This window comes from Sorghum bicolor, chromosome 2 (genome assembly GCF_000003195.3).
Source record: "Sorghum bicolor cultivar BTx623 chromosome 2, Sorghum_bicolor_NCBIv3, whole genome shotgun sequence".
Taxonomy (NCBI): Eukaryota; Viridiplantae; Streptophyta; class Magnoliopsida; order Poales; family Poaceae; genus Sorghum; species Sorghum bicolor.
The window spans coordinates 74,813,070-74,832,552 of record NC_012871.2 but is presented as its reverse complement, the minus strand read 5'-3'; the positions used below and the strand labels follow the sequence as shown (position 1 = coordinate 74,832,552).

The 19,483-nt window shown below is 42.5% G+C and overlaps 4 protein-coding genes across 4 annotated transcripts; 2 read left to right on the top strand and 2 right to left on the bottom strand.

The window, feature by feature from the left end:
- Positions 278 to 2,241, top strand: LOC8072209 (uncharacterized GPI-anchored protein At5g19250). The gene is made up of 2 exons (XM_002463237.2): positions 278 to 531; positions 1,582 to 2,241. Exons 1-2 carry the CDS (start codon positions 459 to 461, stop codon positions 2,091 to 2,093), a joined length of 585 nt encoding a protein of 194 aa, XP_002463282.1. The 5' UTR covers positions 278 to 458; the 3' UTR covers positions 2,094 to 2,241.
- Positions 2,324 to 7,816, top strand: LOC8073104 (protease Do-like 10, mitochondrial). Its single transcript, XM_002463236.2, has 8 exons — positions 2,324 to 2,898; positions 3,523 to 3,768; positions 4,272 to 4,467; positions 4,558 to 4,817; positions 5,137 to 5,264; positions 6,731 to 6,934; positions 7,077 to 7,127; positions 7,230 to 7,816. Exons 1-8 carry the CDS (start codon positions 2,469 to 2,471, stop codon positions 7,473 to 7,475), a joined length of 1,761 nt encoding a protein of 586 aa, XP_002463281.1. The 5' UTR covers positions 2,324 to 2,468; the 3' UTR covers positions 7,476 to 7,816.
- Positions 9,127 to 10,522, bottom strand: LOC8073103 (peptide deformylase 1A, chloroplastic). Its single transcript, XM_002461075.2, has 4 exons — positions 10,089 to 10,522; positions 9,867 to 9,956; positions 9,711 to 9,778; positions 9,127 to 9,550 (listed from the first exon to the last, which is right to left on the bottom strand). The coding sequence occupies exons 1-4, from the start codon at positions 10,455 to 10,457 to the stop codon at positions 9,310 to 9,312; spliced, it is 768 nt and encodes a 255-aa protein (XP_002461120.2). The 5' UTR covers positions 10,458 to 10,522; the 3' UTR covers positions 9,127 to 9,309.
- Positions 11,067 to 15,996, bottom strand: LOC8072208 (cytochrome P450 3A9). The gene is made up of 7 exons (XM_002461074.2): positions 15,529 to 15,996; positions 13,961 to 14,160; positions 13,169 to 13,795; positions 12,677 to 12,827; positions 12,320 to 12,469; positions 11,912 to 12,078; positions 11,067 to 11,590 (listed from the first exon to the last, which is right to left on the bottom strand). The coding sequence occupies exons 1-7, from the start codon at positions 15,845 to 15,847 to the stop codon at positions 11,486 to 11,488; spliced, it is 1,719 nt and encodes a 572-aa protein (XP_002461119.1). The 5' UTR covers positions 15,848 to 15,996; the 3' UTR covers positions 11,067 to 11,485.

The window sequence follows — 19,483 nt, the reverse complement described above, 5'->3', positions numbered from 1 at the left end:
AACCAGGACCAGACGCCGAAACGCGTGCTCAGCTGGAAGTTGCTCCATTTCCGTACACGGTTACAGTTGTTTCATCTGAAATTTTGTTAGCTTTCATTCATGAAAATAACCCGGAAATATTTACTGTGTTCCTCCTGTTTTACTACTGTTCTCTACGAGTCCGGAAAGGAGGCACTAAACGTAAGCACTGAATGAATCACTTAAATGTCCAGAAAGCAGAACCGTTAAAAAAAGAAAAAAAAAAGGGGGGGGGGGGGGGGGGGGGGGGGGGGTTGGTTGGTTTTGGGACAGGCAGGCCGGAAGGAAGCGTAAAGGGAATGGCGGTGGTTGGTGACAGCAACAGGCCTCCTTCCTCCTCGCGTCGCGTCGCCTCCGCCTATACCTGTCGCTCCCCCTGCCTCACTCTTCCTTGCACTAGTTGCGGCAGGCGGCAGGCAACGCCGTGGTGATCTGAGAGGATGGATTCCAGGATCTCCGTCCTCTGCTCCCTCGTCCTCGCCTCCTCCCTCCTGCACTGCGCCAGATCCGACGGTAAGCGTCAGGCTTCTCCACCCTCTCCGCCCCTCCCTCCCTTCTTGTGATGCTAGGCTGCCTGGTTTCGGTTTCGCTGCTCGCGGATCCTGGTGCGCCGCACCGCCTTCTCTGGTTGCTGCTGTAGGCTGTAGCGCCAGCGATTCCATTCGTCTTCTCTGCTGCAAGTGTGTAACCAGCAGGCGAATGTAGTTTTGACTCTTGAGCCACTGTGATCTGGAAATGTGCACGAGCTATGAATTGGACGTGGTCTCGTGGCTTTGATTAGCTACCTAGCTGCTGAGAATTGTTTCAGCGGCCGCACGAGCTTAGGTTTCCCATGGGTCTTCTTTTATTCTGCTATATTCTACTATCCAATTATCAAATGCTCAGACTCAGAGTCAGCTCAGGCATTGGCTGCAAGATCTGCACCCAGAGCAGAGGCACGTCACATGTTTCATCGCAGTGCTCGGTAGTAGTATTATATTATTATTATTATGAAAAATTGTCGATGCTCGGCAGCATTAAGAAATGGTCACTCCCTGTTGCTATTGCTACTAATTGAGTTGGCGTCTAGCGCGATGCAGGTAAGTGGTGCAATTTCAGTGCGTTTACCTCAGATGTGGTTGCCTTGAATTAGGCCTTGTTTAGTTTGCAGAAATTTTTGACTTTGGCTACTATAGTACTTTTGTTTGTATTTGATAATTATTGTCCAGTCACAAACTAACTAGGCTCAAAAGATTCGTCTCGCAAATTGCAGACAAAGACGAACTGTATAATTAGTTTTTGTTTTTATCTAGATGAGACGGAGAACTTTGGAAATTTTTGGAAACTAAACCAGGCCTTAGTGATCGTCATTCCTTTTAAAAACTATGTGTCAAGCGAATGTTCATCAGGATGCATTCGGCTGGATGAATTATGGTTTTGGATGTTATAATTATCATGTCTTCTAAAGATGAATGATACGAGAGAGAAAAAAAACTACTTTTCACTGCAACATCTGATACACACATTACACATGAAATTTAGTAGTGATATTCTGGTAGGAGGCACTGAACTTGGCCTTTTCAGGTAATGACGCTCAGCTTCTCAAGGGCATCAACAGCTACAGGTCCTCCCTCAAGGTCCCGGCGCTGACGGAGAACACGAACGCGGCGTGCCTCGCCGAGCAGCTCGCGAAGCAGTTCAAGGGGCAGCAGTGCACCAACACCACGGGCGCCAACACCGTCATCGGCACCGAGCAGCAGTTCCCGGACTACCCCAAGTACCTGGACCACTGCCACCTCAATGCGTCGGTGACCGAGGACGGCCAGGTGATGCCGGCGTGTGTGCCGGGGCTCGTCCCCGCCGTCGTCCTCACCAACTACACCAAGTCGCAGTACAACAGGTTCTTGAACGACACCCAGTTCTCCGGTGTCGGGATCGCCAATGAGGGCGACTGGGTGGTGGTTGTCCTCAGCACCAGCACGGGCTCCGGTGACTACTCGCCGGCTCCGCCGGGCTCCAATTGGGCGGCTTCGGCTCTGCCGTTCACCCAACTGGTTCTTTTGCTGATAGGATTTGTGATCTTGCTCATCAAGTGAGAGTTTGGTATGCATACATCACAGAGTGGAGCTTACATTTGTGTGGCTTATGTTATAACATTCGGGGTTACAACTTAACTTGGCAGGTCTCATTGGCATTGTTAAGCATTTTTCACTTGAAAAGATCGGTTACGAAACAAGTTTCACAGATTAATTTGCCCAATAATAATAAAAGGAAACCACCATCTCCGGCTCCGTCCGCACGTCCGCCCTCTATATTCGCCGGGCTCTTCTCGGCCAACAGCAGTGTCCACGTCACCTCGAATGCTCCTGTCCGTCCGATCTCCCATCCAGCCATAGTAAAGACTTGAAACCCACAAGCCATAAGCTCCCAAACCCTCCTGTCAGCTCGGCTCTCCCTCCGGCGAGGCCACCATGCTCGCCGCCGCTCGCTCCCTCCGCCGCCTCTCCACTTCCTCTTCATCCTCCGTCCGCGCCCTTCGCCGCGTCCTCCTGCACCATCCACCATCCCCGCCCTCACTTCCGCCTCCTCTCCCGCCTCTCCGAACCCTTACGCGCGCCTTCCTCCCGCACCTCGCAGCTACCCACGGGCTCTCCGCTGCTTCCTTCTCTACCTCCGCCCCATCACGCCTAGGAGAACGTGTTGACGTGCGGGGAGCGCCGGCGATACCCGAGGAGGAGGAGGGGGAGGAGACGGCGGGGGCGTTGGTGCGGCATGACACGGATGCGTACGCGGCGGTGGAGCTGGCTCTGGACTCAGTGGTGAAGGTGTTCACGGTGTCCAGCAGCCCCAACTACTTCTTGCCATGGCAGAATAAGGCGCAGCGGGAGAGCATGGGATCCGGTATGACACTGATTTTAGCGCTCGAGCTGTGATACTGTATTGCTGTGTTTGGTTGGATTGGATCTCTGCCACTGCTGTAGGTGCCCGTATGCTTGTGGATTGCTTGGTTGTTAGTCTCCCTAAATTCGAAATTTGCTTGCTCCAACTTGGGAAACGAAGCATCTTGTGTGCAAATTTGTGCTGCAGCTCTCAGTCGTGTGTGTGTGTGTGTGTCCAAATGTCTGCTTTATAGAATTAGCACATGCTGTGCAGCCTTGGTCGCAATTCATTCCAGCGTTGTAATAACAAACTCTTGCTTCAAGTAGTTAGGGGGCGCCAGCAGTGCTTGAGGGCTCCTCGCCCACTTCGGCCAGGCGTTTGTATTTGTTAACCTTTCCTCCGCTTAATGAAATACGAGCTCATAGCTCGATCGAGAAAAAAAAAAGCACATGCTGTGCAGCACAAAAATTATTGGATCTTGTATGTCTCCAAGTTGGTGTGGTTAATATGACTCCGTTGTTCAGAAGATATGAAAGACAATACTTTTTGTAGGTGAGTAGGTCCGATGACGACTAAGTAGATCCAAATGCAGTGAAATGGAAGTTTTTCTTTGGCTCACCTCTGAATTGTGTGTCCCTGTTGCAGGGTTTGTAATTCCTGGAAGAAGGATCGTGACGAATGCGCATGTGGTAGCTGATCATACTTTTGTTCTTGTGAGGAAGCATGGTTCTCCTACTAAATACAGAGCAGAAGTCCAAGCTGTTGGTCATGAATGTGACTTGGCTCTGTTGACAGTTGAGAGTGAGGAGTTTTGGGATGGGGTGAACAGTTTGGAGCTTGGTGACATCCCCTTTTTGCAAGAAGCCGTCGCTGTGGTTGGCTACCCTCAAGGTATGATTCTGATGTTGAGTAGATAGATAACAATATGTTATTTGTTACAGTATTTTGCATCTAGAAGTGGAGCTTGTTATTTACATGATTCCATGCATGACTATCCAATTCAGGTAGGGCATGCAACATTGATTGCACCAACAAACAAATTAGTAACAATAATAGGAACACAATAATATAGGATGTTTTTTGAAAGGTGAAGCTCCAATGTATTTATGATTTCACCACTTTTAAAATTCATTAAACTAACTGTTACTTTATTAACTTGTTAACCAATCATTAACAAATCCTTGATAAGTATGAATCTTTCTGTAATTTACATCCACATTGAAAACTTATGTCCATGCTTGTATAGTGAATAGTGCAGCTGAGGGGTTTTCATTGTGCTGCCCTACTGCTAACATTAATTGTGTACATGAAACTTTCTCTGTAGTCTGTACTTTGTAGAAAATAGAAATGGTGTCAAAATTTGGAATGGTATATGATCCTGAACTTTGGCTCAGGTGGAGATAATATTTCTGTCACCAAGGGGGTTGTATCTAGAGTTGAACCAACACAATATGCCCATGGTGCTACGCAGCTTATGGCTATACAGATAGACGCAGCCATAAATCCAGGTAATAGTGGAGGGCCTGCCATTATGGGTGATAAAGTAGCCGGAGTTGCTTTCCAGAATTTGTCAGGGGCGGAAAACATTGGGTGAGTCCTTAAATATTCCCATGGTTGCTTTCCAGAACCTGTCACTTTTACTAGAATTCATTTCTTATTCCTGTCTTCTTCTTTTGGCAGTTATATCATACCGGTGCCCGTAATTAAGCGTTTCATTTCTGGAGTAGAAGAGAGCGGTAGATATTCTGGGTTTTGTACTCTTGGAGTATCTTGCCAGGCTACTGAAAATATTCAGTTAAGAGAGTGCTTTGGGATGCGGCCTGAAATGACTGGAGTTTTAGTTAGTAGAATAAACCCTCTATCTGATGCTTACAAGATTTTGAAGAAGGATGACATCCTTCTTGAGTTTGATGGTGTGCCTATCGCAAATGATGGCACAGGTGAGCTTATAAGTTTCTACATATGCACTAATTCAATATGCATTAACAACTTTATGCCACATATTTTATTTATTTCATTTGCCTTTCACTTACCTCCAGTCAACAATATTTGACACGCCAACTATTGTTGACTGGAGGGAGTATTTGTTATGGAATCTAGCACACAATTATTGTTTGAACACATGGACATCCATGCCCTTGGTGCATGTTTTTGCATACTGCTTTTGTGCAAATCAGTGAATCTGTTTATGAACTATTTTGAGACATGTGGCATCTCAGAATCAACTACTGAAGTTTGTCCATTATTTAATACCTCCAGTTCCATTCCGGAATAGAGAGAGAATCACCTTTGATCATCTGGTGTCCATGAAAAAACCTGAAGAAACAGCTGTTCTCAAAGTATTACGAGATGGTAAAGAGCAAGAATTGAGAGTAACACTTAGACCTGTGAGTTCTTGCAATCTCATTACATTTTATTTCAATCTGTACCTTTGATAATATGAGTGCAATTTTATGACTGCTCGCTGATTAGCAAATATAGTAGCAATATTCTGTTGCTATTTCTAGTTTACCTTCCACCAATTTTTGCCTTGCTGGACCTGGTAATAGACTCAACCTGCCCAGCGGCCAGCGCTCAAAACGGCAATACTTACTACCAGTTCCATAACTCACCCACAAATAATTGTAAGTTTGTACCTTACTGAATTCATTACAGTAGTCAATGGAACTTTTTGGACCCATGTTGGCCTATCTAAGTAGTTGAAAGGGTGCAGAGATGAAGTCATCTCTTATGTAGGTCGTAGTAGTACACAAAATTGGACCAAATTGTATTCTACACAGCTCTCACGGCCCTTCTCTTTGCGCACATCATTTTTTCCCATAGCGGGTGAACCCGAATTCCATTACTTATAGAGTAACTAAATGACAAAGTTTCACCTGTTTACCACTACTTACCTAATACCATACCTGATTAAACTCAAGCACCCAGGGCTTGAGCTTAAACCAGTCACCCGTGAACCATGTTACAGAGTTTAGACCTTTAATAACACAATGACAGAAAGAAGTTAGAGCCACACAGAACTAAATACAAATTAGAACAAAGATGTCATGTGTCAAGGGCGTTGATGCTCAAGGTTGCTGGACCACAGCTATGGAGTTCGTAGCCGGAGTTGGTACTGGCGCTGGGTTTCTTCCCAGAACGCTCAATGGTGAATAGGTGAGATTAAGATAGCATAGGTAGATTAGGGAAATTGCTTGATTCTTGAGGTCTGAGTACAGCCCATATAAATAGGCGCTGAGGCCACTAATTAACAGGAATTGAAAGCCATAAAGCCCCTAAACTTAGCCTTCCCTTGCATGCTGATATCCCTGATCTGTTGCTGGGTGCCATTTGGGCATGATCACCATGTGCCTAAGCCTTGCTGGCGCCATCACTGCCCCTGGTTTTGTGCTGCCTGCGGGAGTAATGGCGCCCCCACATGACATCACGAGTGAAAAATGGCAACATCATTGGCGAGATCCAACAGGATTTGTGTTACAGTCGCAATCTTCAAGACTTCGACTGATCACACCATCTTGGATCATTTGGGTCTCCTGGACTCCTTGCTGCTGGTCTAGTTGATGGCACTACAGTGCCAAAGTCTTAAGTACTTCTGCTCCTTGCTAAAGCTCATTACAGCTCTCTGGATTATGCAGCCCTGCCCAATATGAAATGAACAAACAGAGTGAACTGATTATATCAGTAGGAGATTTCGTCCTTTTCTTTTCAGAACAGACATTATTCCTCCCTCTTCATAGAGCCCAGAAAACTGTGGCTAGTCCCCCCACTATTTCTATCTATTGCTAGCCATAGAGCTTATTGACATTTGAAGTTGGAACTGATCTTTTACGGATTTCTGTTGTTTATTATGCAGCTGCAACCTTTAGTCCCAGTCCATCAATTTGATAAATTACCGAGCTACTACATATTTGCTGGTTTTGTTTTTATCCCATTTACCCAGCCTTATCTCCATGAATTTGGAGAAGACTGGTATAATGCCTCACCACGCCGATTATGTGAACGGGCACTAAGAGAGCTTCCAAAGAAGGCTGGTGAACAATTAGTTATCCTATCTCAGGTATTTTTCTATTATTCCATTAATTTGCTACCCTCATACATTTTTTGTTTACCCTTTCAGTATTCAATCTGAAACATTTTGCATATGCTGTTTCCATTAACTTGAGATAAATTTATCTTTGTACTGAATATTTGTGTTTCAGGTTCTAATGGATGATATCAATGTCGGTTATGAAAGGCTTGCTGAACTACAGGTATGTTATTTTACTATATATACGATCCCCTGGTTCCCAGTTACCCACTGCCGAATGGCATATATCCTGAGTAATCAAGCTGCCCTAATATCGCATGATCAGGTAAAGAAGGTAAATGGTGTGGAGGTTGAAAACCTGAAGCACCTGTGCAGCCTCGTGGAAGGCTGCACCGAAGAAAACTTAAGGTTTGACTTGGACGATGAAAGAGTCATTGTCCTGAAGTACCAGAACGCAAAGCTTGCCACATCCCGGGTCCTCAAACGGCACAGGATACCGTCAGCCATATCGAGTGACCTTGTCGAAGATGAACCAACTAATGGCGAGGTTGAGACATCATGCACCAGCTAATGCGGGCCTCTTTTTAGACCTAGTTAGGGAGTTCCCCGATGAAGCACGGTTCAAGGAGCGAGCTGCATTGTTGGCGTGGCAAGCGCATCCACCTGAAGTACATGGCTTCACTTGCTCCCTTTTGGGCGGCTTCAGTTTTTTGACGTAAGGAGTAAGATTATGAGCTCCGGAGCTTTTCGGCCTGAATGTAACAGTAACGTAATCATTCTTTTTTATTTTTACTAAACATTCATTTTTGCCATCGTTGGCATGGCGCACCCACATGGTCTGTATCATCAGGAAACATATGTACAGCACAGGAAAAAATAATGTTTGAAAAGGAAAAGAGTTGCAGCTCAATATTTGTGCCAGTGTTATTAAGTCGTCCAATAAATCGTGACTAGTCATTATTCTGGCCTCGATCAGGAGCTATGGCCTAAGGCCAGTCATGGTGTTTCATCATAGTGTCATAGGCAGCAACATATTAATGAAGAGAGAGGTGATAAGGGAGTAGAGAAAGTTTCATGGGTTGAAAACTATTGACTAGGTTATGAAACCCCCCACTTAGGATGGTCTAATTAGGGCACTCCAATGCAGAAACTACCATAGTTTCTATAAACATTAATTCTAGTGTCACCTAAATATTTTGTTGATGTGGCAAGATAGTTATTGAAAAGAGAGAGTAAAAATTATAAAAACTATCATAGAAACCATGTCTATATGAGATCTAAGATATGAAGTGATATAATTGGCTGAGAATGGAGAGAGAATAAATATGATTGGATAAAGAATTATTCTATAAAAACTATATCTGCACCGATTGGTTTTCTGGTCGTCGGATGACTGGTCACAATTAGTTACTGGACGATTAGAAGGTGGACGATTAGAGTGAAAAACATAATGCAATTCAGTTTGACGACATTTTTTGCTTTGCTTCCTAGGCCTTGTTTAGTTCTAAAAAAGTTTGTAAAGTTGTGTAGATTCTTCGTCACATCGAATCTTATGAGACATGTATGAGAGTATTAAATATAGATAAAAGAAATAAGTAATTGCACAACTTATCTGTAATTTGCGAGATGAATTTTTTAGATTTAGTTAGTCTATGATTAGATAATATTTGTTAAATATAAACGATCCATTTTGCAAAAAAAAAAATTGGGACTAAACAAGACCCTAGGGGGAAGAAGAAATCGCCCGTCCAGTGATTAGATTAGATAGAAGTAAAGGGTAGGGGAAAGGGCAGAGACCCGGACGGCCGCAAGAGAAACCACCAGCGCCAGGTGAGGGCGCGCGGGCGCGGCGCCGACCGGCGAGCTGAGTCCGGAGGAGGCCGACTGCCGAGTGGGGCGTGATGGACCATTCACAGCCTTGAAACTATCTCGTGGGTTCACCACATGCTGACCTGTGGGATTGCCCTTTTGACTTCGCTGTCACGCTATACAGAATGTTTTACTCCCTGCGTCCTAATAAAAGATATAAATTCTATGTTTGATACTAATTATTTTTTCCAAAAGTTGACCAATTTTATAGAAAAAATATCAACTTTTGCACTTCCAAATAGATTTACTAAAAACGATACATATTTTATAATTAATTTTAATCTAATGATTGTTCGTTTGGCTGATAAGTCATGGTAGAAAATACTGTTAGCTGATTTGTTGTGAGAGAAAAATACTGTTGAATGGCTGGCAGCAACAATTCATATTTAAATATTACTGTTGGTTGGATAGCTGAACAGACACAAAAGCAAAATGCAATACTGTACAGGAAAAGTTATGTTTCTTTTTTAAAAAAGAGAGAAAAAATACAAAGCAATCACATCTATTCGATGAGGAAAAATTGCAGGGTATCCACATTATCTTGCACCTAGTTGAGGACATCCAATAGGAAGCGGCAAATCCAAGTTATCAACAATCCTGAATGTTCTTGGGACCATCCTGTCAACATACAGTGTGCCTTCAAGATGATCACATTCATGCTGGAGGATGCGTGCTTGCCATCCTGAGGCCTGTACCTTAATGGCGCTCCCATTTCGGTCCAGACCTGAAACCTCAACGTCTAGATGCCGCTCCACGACCGCCCTATATCCATCAACACTGACATCTCGGGAAAACAAGCATAAGATCATACACAATACAATTAGCACAATGCAATGCAGCTTTTGTATTCAGAGAATAAAAGTAATTCCATATGCAAAGTTACAAACTACCATCGACAACTGTTAATACTGCACAAAAGGAGCATTCTATTATGTACCTGAGACATCCCTCAAAAAACAGCGCAGTTCTTTTACTTGTGTTCTTAATCTTGGGGTTGATAATAATCTGGGTTCAAGGGAAAGCACAGGGCATGAGAAAGTTCCAATGTTCAATGGGCGGCGAATTGCAAAACAATGTGGCAAAATGTACCGACAAGAAGATCAAAAGGACGGCGATCTTGTGCTTCGATTTCCTTCTTGGGTGCATAGCTGATGTACTCTTGCGTATCCTCGAGAACAATAATCTGTAATTCGATGATTAATTCTCAGAGCATGTTTGTAACAGAACAGCAGTTTCGGTGATTAATTGGGTGCCATTCATGATTGAACGAACACCAGCAATAGAACTCCCAAGGCGAAGAATGAATCAGCCATACCCTGAGCGGGACGCCGATCTGCGGGGCGGCGAGGCCGACGCCTGGAGCCTTGCGCATGACGTCGACCATCCGGTCGATGATGCCCTGGACCTTCTCGGACCGCACGTCCCCCGGCGCCACCTCCTGCGCGGGCTCGTGCAGGACGGGGTCGCCGGCCTTCACGGTCCCCGGCGTCACCGCCATCGCTGTGGACGCGCCGCCGCCCTTGCCGCCCAGCAGCCCGGATAGCCAGCCCCCGCCGGCGTTCGCCCTCACGCTTCTCCACCGCCTGCCTCCTACGGCACTAGCGGCGACTGCGGAACCAGTGAGCGGCGCGGCGGGGACGCGGAGGAAGGCGGCGGCGGAGAGTGGACGAAGGAGCGCAACCATCTTCTTGCTGTAGCTACCAGTTGCGGCTGGCTGGAGACTGGAGTGGGTCACTGGGTGGAGTTGGTGACTGTGACGTGTTAAGTGGGCTGGGCTTTCGAATATACTTGTGTAGAGGCCCAATTATATATTCTGTCCATGGCCCAGCTATATTGTTGCCCGTGACGTGAGCACGCCGTTGGAGCTGGAGGCGTCGCTGAGGATGAGGAGCGGCCACTCTCTTGCAAATCAAGCGTACAATCATTCAAACTTGTCTTTAGGAGCTTTTAATTTAATGTTCTATGTACCAATCCTTCTCATGCAAGCAGCTGCTCCCTTCTTCAGAGGCTGCAAGATGTAAATTTTGAACCTTTTACTCTTGTTGCAGCTTTATGCTGCTAATAAAATTTGGTTTTGCTGCCAAAAAAAAAAGAGGATGAGGAGCGGCAACAGCAAGAGATCCTCCTCAGTCAATTCATCTGTACCTTGGTCACCTACAGGTGGACCCGATGCATATCAGACCTACCTGACAGTGACAAATGCACCGTGCACCACCAGCAAACCGTTGGCCCTCAGCTTCCTCTTGAAAAAGGGCAAGCATGGTATTCCAACAGATATATATTTCGCAAATTCTGGTCAAAGCAACAGCCTCACATGTTTATATGCAAGTTACATACAATAATATAAATATATATGTGTCGAGTGAATCATGCGTTGGACATTACATTCCCCACAGAGGGAGGAGAAAACCCCAACTGAAAAAAAAAACTAGTCTGTTTATGCACATCAGCATACACCTCCTGTGATCTAACAGCCCCACGGGTGCTCCAAAAACCTGACAAAAACTAGATCCAACGAAGCACACAGGGTCTGTCAAAAATCCGGAGGAAAAAAAGCACTTCCACATCGACAACACAAAGTATCGCCTTTTCCAAACTTCAGCGTGGTCCAAACGACGGTAGGAAAGTAAAGATCATATACTGGTGTAACACCAGTGAAAAACAATATAGTGAACGTAAGTGTGCCAGATTTTCGTTTGCCAAACTGTCCCTTCAGATCCTTCTTTTGGTGAGGATGATCTTAGGGTTTGGCATATGAAGGTGGCTGCTGTCAACTGCTGTGTCCATTTCTTTAGACAAACTTGGATGAGGATGTACCTGAGAGATCGAGTTCCAAATAACATCAGGAGCTTAAATAAAACACAGATTATAATGAAAAGGGTAATCTGTAGCTAAGCCCAAAATCAGAAGGGAATAGCTAAAACTTTTTGAACTTCTCTTAGGCCCGGTTTGCTTCCTGGGGAATGACCCCCAGGATTCACGGCTGGATCGTTACTTCAATTTATATTAGCTTTCCAGGGCCGGAATCGTTCCTGGTGTCGAATCGCCCCAAACGAACGGAGCCTTAAAGGAATCACTTAAACCCATATGAACAAAAATCAAGAAGGAAACAAGAAGGATGTTGTCGGTGCAACTAACCTCATAGCTGCGGAGCAGGCTGGCAATCAACATCGATATTGCAAGAACCACAAACTTCTGCCCAACACATTCTCGACTCCCAGAACCAAATGGAAGAAATGATTCGGTCTTGGCACACTCACTGAAAACATTTATCCTATTTGATCCTTTAGGTGCTCCAAATATTTCTGCGGTATATTAAGGACACAAAGCAAGAGATTAATCATCAAGAATCTTGCAACATAGTAAAGGCCTAACAAATGTTGACTAATCCATATGCACACTGACAATAATGAAGTGATGGATATAGTCTTCAAAATACTGTTACAAACGGCCTGCTGCTTATATATTCAATCATACTTTTTCATGCCATAAATGAAATATCTCTCAACACAGAAAAGTGTAAAAAGAAGAGGGATCGAGAGAGACCTCTAAGATCGACATCCTTTTTAAGGAACCGATGAGGATTGAACTGGTCAGCATCATCACCCCAAACAGAAGCATCCATTTGCACGAGATGCAAAGGAACTACTAGTATTGATTGAGCTGGCACAGTTATACCCGAGCCAAGCTTCAAATCTGGACTCAAGGAAAATGAAATCCAAAGTGAGCCAGAATGGAAAAACATATGGTAATCAAAACTGGCCTATAGGTGACTTGTGAGCTTCTCTTGTGGCTTAAATGTACAGAGCAATCAGTATTGAACTTTAAAACATAATGATCTCGACACACACACCAAAAAAAGGATTGGTAAAGGCATTCAAAAGGTCTAGAAAATATGCATACCATGTTTCAAAGAACATCGCTGCAGAAGAGGTCCAGCAGGCAAAAGGCGAGCAGATTCACATACAGTAGCAAGTAGGACTTGCATCCTTAGCAGATCGTCAACCTCCAGTTTAGATGATTCATTACAGACTGAAACAATCTCCACATGTAGCTGCAAAATAGAAGTAGCATGAGTGGAGAGGTGTAACTCACACATAAAATATGGGTGGATAATAGTGGTCCATCCATTCTAATATATATAATGATTGAAGGGCCTTCTAGATTGTCCACACTATTGTAAGGTGAGTGAAGTTACATTTTAGAAACCTTTCTATGCAGTCAATGCAACACAAAATGAGATTCTTTATTATTTAAACAATTAACATGTAAAAAATCCATGAGAGTTGTATTCATTTGAATAAGAAAACACCAACAACCATTCATTAATGTTAATATCACAAGAGAGCAACTTAAATAGTTTGCAACAGAGAAAATAAAGAAGCCAATACATACCTGATCTTGCAATTCTGGGGACAAGACAAGCTTTGTCAAAATGTTACCAATCAAGTTAGCAGAAGCGGAAATACCATGCAACATCAAACCCATGATGTTTCCACATATTTCCTCTTCTGAATTAAGTGGTCCTCCAATAGCCCCATGGAGACAATGACTTGCCATCATGTTGTCTAAAACACGTCTATTTGGATCTGTCCCTTTACTTTTCAGATAAGATCTCTGATCAAAATGATTAAGTGAACTATTTTGTCTTGATTTTCTGACAACGCTCTCTGTTAATATCTTCAGCTTAGCACATAGGGTCCGATACCTCCTATAACTAGGTCTCCAGAACGGTGGAATTGCATAAGAAGCCCAGAAGCAACCATCCTTTGCGACCAGCATAAGAAGTTCCTCATAAGCAGAAGCGTCAGACCATTCGAAGAAGGCATCACCCAAAAGGGTTGCACCAATGATATTAAATGCCATGTGCTGGGAGAAAGATCTAGTGTCCATAAAATCCTTGGACATAATAGTGTTGATTCTATTCAGGACAGCATCGATAATTTTAAATGAGCTTTGACTAGCACCAACTGTAATTTTTTCATTCAGAAACATTTTCAGAGAATCTCTTGTCCTTTTGACCTAAAATTGCAGAACGAAAGGATTACAAAAAGTAATAAAAAGGTCAAAAGTAATTGAACATGCCCTCTGCCAATAAACATGTGATAATGCATCAATACAGACTAGAAACAGGAGAAATGTAATACTGTAGAGCCCACACGGATTTTGTTGCATGGAGATGCATACCTTTTGGAATAAGGACACAAATAAGCCAAGTTTTCCACAAGCTAAATTATATGTTCTCCCAGTCAATGGTAACTTATCTTCAGCCTTTGTTAGCACCTCCTTAACTAGAGTAGGATCTATAACTGATACAAGTAGCTGAGAGGGTCCTACCCACAGGCGAACAACTGGGCCATATCTCCCATGCAATTTTGACAGAAAACCTGCAAAATGAAATAGTTCGGAGGGAAAAGATATCAGAATTGTTCAATGTGCTGTATACTATTAAAGAACGACTCATCGTTGCCATAATAAGGCTAAAATGTCAAACAATTGTTTCCATCATTAGTAAAGACTCATAAAGTAGTATATTGCTAGTTCACGATAGTAAATCTGCTAGCAATACAGAATATTTGATGGAACAAAGTTGAAGCTTTAATGGCATGGACTCTAAAGTGCTCAAGTGGGACATCCTATGCCCATGCTCAAGAACAGCACAAACAATGCTGGAACACATGGGACCGAATATTATTCAACAACAAAATAATGCAGCAACCTATGTATACCCATTTCTGGCTGGTAGTATTTAAAACACAGCACCCTCCATGTTAGGTCTACTTGCCTAGTAAGTTCTACTCACAAAAAAATGCACATTCCCAGGAAAAAAAATAGCATATCAGTCCGTATAACTTATAAGACTTGACAGAGATAAAATCCAAGGAAGATTTGTCAATAAAAAGAATTTGAAAAGTAACTTGATTTCCTCTTCTGCTTTTCTCCCCTGATAAGAGGGAAACCTAAAAGAGCAGGATGAAGATACATACTACAACTAGATCATGGCAAGAACAGAAAACCTAATAAATTGACAAATTTTGAATTGGCCACTCAGAAGTAGAACTGATCTAGACACTATGATCCTAAAGTATAAAATTGTATTAAAGATATGAATATTCTGATCAAAATTCAAACAGCAAGACAAGGTTAATCACAGATCATCAGTGAACCTGCAGAAATAAATCGCAATTTAAGGTAACTGTGATGACCAGTGCAGTTCTTGCGTGGACAAAGCATCAAAGCTCAGTGAAGTAATTTTGCAGTGTTGCACCAATTGTACGGATCACATCTCATATTACCAGTAGCAGCCAAACCAAAAAAAAAAAGAACATGGATCGCTAGCGCATAGGCCCCAGCCTCAAATGGTCTAATCCCACCTAGTCAACTCCTACCCAGATCACGCTATACTAAAGCAAAATTCCACATCAATCAATCAAAAGCAATAAGAAATCCCCCAACAGATCAGGGCTAAAGTAGTTAGCTAGTGCCCACCATCTCAAGTAGGAAGGAGCTACACAAATCAAGAATCTAATCTCTCCCTCCAATCACATCCAGTCCCCAATCGAACAGTACCCAAATGGCACGTAGGCGTCGAGTAACTCAAACATACTGTACGGAAAAATTTACCAAGTGCAGAGATCGCACCCGCGCAAAATCACAATCCCATACCAACCACCAAGCTAACTGAACCCAACCAACTGAACCGAATCATGTTAACATGAACAAAGAGTTAGGTGGAGAGAGGAACGGCCACCAACCGGTGATGTCGCCGCCGTCGCGCAAGACGGCGGCGAGTCCGGGGTCGGCGAGGAGCGCGCGGGGCCCCGGGATGCGGGAGCCGAGCGCCCAGAGGCGAAGCAGCGCGGTGACGCGGAGGAGCAGGATCCAGGTGACGGCGAGGAGACCCGCCCACAGCAGCGCGTTGGTCCCGCGCCGCGCGTAGTCCCGGAGGAAGGCGCGACCGCCGCCGACGCAGGCCGGCCAGGCGGCGGGACCGGCGGTGATGAGCGCGCCCAGGAGGGTGAACGGCACGCCCGCGGCGTCGCAGGAGGAGGAGGAGGAGGAGGAGGAGGCCATGGCCCGCGAGGGAGGCGAGATTGGGGTGGGAGGTGCAGCTGCCAGCTGCCTAGTGCCTAGCTGGCGGAGCTGCGAGGCAGGCAGCGAGAGGAGCTCGAGCTCTCCCGGGAAGAAGAGAAAAAGAGGGAGGACGACGGGACATTCGCCTACGGCTCCTCTATTACAGCCTCTTCTGGTCCTCATATACTTGGGCTTAGGCCTTGTTTAGTTCCAAAAAATTTTGCAAAATAGGTACTGTAGCACTTTCGTTTGTTTGTGACAAATATTATCCAATTATGTACTAACTAGGCTCAAAAGATTCATCTCATCAATTCCGACCAAACTAAGCAATTAATTTTTATTTTCGTCTATATTTAATACTCCATGCATGCGTCTAAAGATTCGATGTGACGGGGAATCTGAAAAATTTTGCAAAATTTTTTGGGAACTAAACAAGGCCTATTAGTTCATGAAGTATTTTGCAAAAATCTCAAAAATTAAAAACTTTGAGATTTGCATCAAAATTTTTTGGTTTTGGTGTTCACTTCTAAAAAATTTTGTAAAACTTTTTAGATCTCCTTCACATTGAATCTTGCGGCGCATATATAGAGTATTAAATATAGATAAAAAATAACTAATTGCACAGTTTATGTGTAATTTACGAGACGAATCTTTTGAGCCTAATTATTCTATTATTGGATAATATTTGTCAAATACAAACGAAAGTGTTACACTGTCCATTTTGTAAAAAGTTTTGGAACTAAACAAGACCATAGTTCCTATTTAATTTTACAAAAAGTTTAAGGTCAAAATATTTTGAACGGGTTTACTTTCAAAATTGCAAAATAGCAAAAAAATTTGCATTTGATCTAAAATATTTTAGAACTAAACAAGACGGAATTCAGAAATACTCCTAGGTCCTTGAGGGGGTGTTTAGGGGTGTTTTTCATCCAAAAAAATTTAGTTTTTGGTCCATCATTTTTTATAATAGAACTAAACAACATGCAAAATTTTAGTAAAAAGTAGTTATTTTCTATTTTGAATTTTAGCCTCAAAAGATAAAAATAAAACCCAAAAGAGCCTCAAGAGGCCCTCATGAGGACAATAATTCTATATTTTAGATGAAACTAAATATAACCATGGAAATTTTGGCATTTTGTATTGCATCATTCCAAAGTAGTTGTTATTTTGTATTTTATGGAGAACTAAACACACTCTTAGTTCCCCTTTCATCTCAAAAAAAATTGAGTTTTGGTCCATCATTTTGCATAATAAAACTAAACATCATACAATTTTTTTGGCAAAAAAGTGGTTATTCTCCATTTTGGATTTTAGCCTCGACAGGCCAAAAAATCCCAAAAGAGGTTCATAAGGCCATAATGAGGGCAATAAATTTTGTATTTTGGATGGAACTAAATACCGCTCTAAAAAATTTAGTATTTTGTATTTCATCATTCCAAAGTAGTTAGTATTTTGCATTTTGCATTCTTTGAAAAACTAAACATACCCCCAACAAAAGTTTTTGGCAGAAAATGTTGTGTGAGGGCAATTCTTAAATAAAGAAGAAGAAGAAGAAGAACGTGAACGCAGCTGACCATGAATTCCGAGACAGAGGTCATCCAGGTATGGCATTCACAAGTTCACAACTGAGCTTCTGTAACATAAAAGTTTCAAATAAATCAGTTTACCTTTTCAGAAAAAAATGCAAAAAAACAGAAAAAGGACTCGCATTCCAAAGAAAAGACACTGTCTTTCCATACGATAAATTAGAGCTTATAAACTACAGTATTGCTCCCTTCATCCTAAATTATAAAATATCTGACTTTTTTACTTCAAATTTAACCACTCATTTTATTCAAATAATTTGTGCAAACATGTCAAATTTAAGTTTTTTTTGAAGAATTTTTATTAGTAATCCAAGGCACAATAAAAAAGTGATTTTTTGCATGCAAATTTGAGTAAGATAAGTGATCAAACTTGGTGTCAAAAAAGTCAAATGTCTTATAATTTGAGAAGGATTGAGTAATAATATTTGTCTCAACTAAGTCTTCTTTGAAATATGGTGAAAAGAAACCTTGGCATGCAGAGGTGAGACAACCTTTGAATATTGTTATAAGAACAAGACTGTCTAACGCAAGTCAACAAAATCTCTTAAGTCATGTCTTATCATAGAGAACGATATTGTAGTCCATGTAAGAACGATTAGGGTCCAAGATAGGTCTTAGACCTATGATTTGGCACGACACGGACGAGAGAATTCACATAAGGAGTGCTACTAGAGCCACCTAATGAACTCGGGTAAAAATCCATTCGTATAATTTTTCATGAATAATGTGTTTCTCATGTAAATAAAATAAGTCAATTATGATAATTCTTATATCAGTTTTATGGAAATCCTTTGTCCTAATAAATTAGGAAAATTCTCTTCAGCTAAACATCGCGGAGAGCAGTAGAAACCACCGTGCTTTTTCCCCTCTCGCGAAAATGACAGCACCCGATGTACACTATTAGTCAGACGAGATCAGGAAACGTCCGCCTTGTTTGTTTAGGTCATGGTAGAAAATACTAATAGCTGATTTATTATGAAAGAAAAAATACTGTTGAATGACTGACAGAGCAAACCTGCTGATATCCACGTGGAGTGCCGGAGATTAGAGTCGCCTTTAGGCTGTCCAATCACCTGCCGCGGCGAAAAGAACACAGGATCGTGCTACGGCTGTCTCATGTCTTTTTACTTCACGAAAAAATTTAAATTTAACTACTCCCTCCATCCTAAATTGTAAGTCATTCCAAGAATCTTGCAGAGTCAAACTTTTTTAAGTTTGACCAAATTTATATTATAAAATAATTATTATTATGGTACTAACTAAGTATCATTAGATTCTTTCTTAATTATGTTTTCATAGTATACTCACTTTACGTTACAAATCTTAGTATTTTTCTCTATAATTTTGGTCAAACGTGAAAATACTTTGACTTTCCAATATTCTTGAAATGACTTACAATTTGGGATGGAGGGAGTAGTATAGTATTTTTATTTTTAGTTATTAATTATTATCTAATCATGAATTAACTAGATTTAAAAATTCATTTTACAATTACAAATAAACTATATAACTAATTAGTTTTTTATCTATATTTTTTATGTTTATATGTATGATTTGATTTAACAAAAAATTTAAAAAAATTGAGGGCCTAAACAAGGCCTCACAGTTACGTACGTACTACTGCCTGCCGTTTCTTTATGGCTTTTTGCGTTGACTTCGCGGCGGGACAAGTGGCAGTTGCCCGCATCCGCCAACCCGCCTCCAGCGCAGGTCAACTGCTGGGACGCGGGCCCGTGTCTCGAGCTCGGGCTCCTCGCATCGGCGTGGCGCCAAAGGCAGCCCGTTTTGACTTTTGTGGAGCGCTGGGGCCGACCTTGGTGCGTGGATGCGCACTGCGCAGGTTGTGTTGCACCGATTCCGAGGTTGATACGCTCAGCTCTTTCGCGTGATGCGCAATGCGACGGACCTGGCCGTGCGATGCAATCACTTTTTTTCACAAAGGAGTAAAAGAAGTTAAACATACTTAGCTTTTAAATATACTTATAAGAGACTACTAATACTTATGATTATTAAATTAACCATCGAGTATTTTATAATATATTTATTTGGA

What these genes read in the sequence shown, in the direction of transcription:
- LOC8073104 (XM_002463236.2), top strand. Translation starts at nt 2,469, where the DNA reads ATGCTCGCCGCCGCTCGCTCCCTCCGCCGCCTCTCCACTTCCTCTTCA. An exon ending in TCAGGGGCGGAAAACATTGG is followed by an intron (nt 4,468 to 4,557) that starts GTGAGTCCTTAA and finishes TTCTTTTGGCAG; the next exon opens with TTATATCATACCGGTGCCCG. An exon ending in TATCGCAAATGATGGCACAG is followed by an intron (nt 4,818 to 5,136) that starts GTGAGCTTATAA and finishes TAATACCTCCAG; the next exon opens with TTCCATTCCGGAATAGAGAG.
- LOC8072208 (XM_002461074.2), bottom strand. Translation starts at nt 15,847, where the DNA reads ATGGCCTCCTCCTCCTCCTCCTCCTCCTCCTGCGACGCCGCGGGCGTG. An exon ending in AAAGGATGTCGATCTTAGAG is followed by an intron (nt 12,079 to 12,319) that starts GTCTCTCTCGAT and finishes AATATACCGCAG; the next exon opens with AAATATTTGGAGCACCTAAA. An exon ending in GCCTGCTCCGCAGCTATGAG is followed by an intron (nt 11,591 to 11,911) that starts GTTAGTTGCACC and finishes TCGATCTCTCAG; the next exon opens with GTACATCCTCATCCAAGTTT.
- LOC8072209 (XM_002463237.2), top strand. Translation starts at nt 459, where the DNA reads ATGGATTCCAGGATCTCCGTCCTCTGCTCCCTCGTCCTCGCCTCCTCC. An exon ending in GCACTGCGCCAGATCCGACG is followed by an intron (nt 532 to 1,581) that starts GTAAGCGTCAGG and finishes TGGCCTTTTCAG; the next exon opens with GTAATGACGCTCAGCTTCTC.
- LOC8073103 (XM_002461075.2), bottom strand. Translation starts at nt 10,457, where the DNA reads ATGGTTGCGCTCCTTCGTCCACTCTCCGCCGCCGCCTTCCTCCGCGTC. An exon ending in AGATCGGCGTCCCGCTCAGG is followed by an intron (nt 9,957 to 10,088) that starts GTATGGCTGATT and finishes ATCGAATTACAG; the next exon opens with ATTATTGTTCTCGAGGATAC. An exon ending in TTTTTTGAGGGATGTCTCAG is followed by an intron (nt 9,551 to 9,710) that starts GTACATAATAGA and finishes CCGAGATGTCAG; the next exon opens with TGTTGATGGATATAGGGCGG.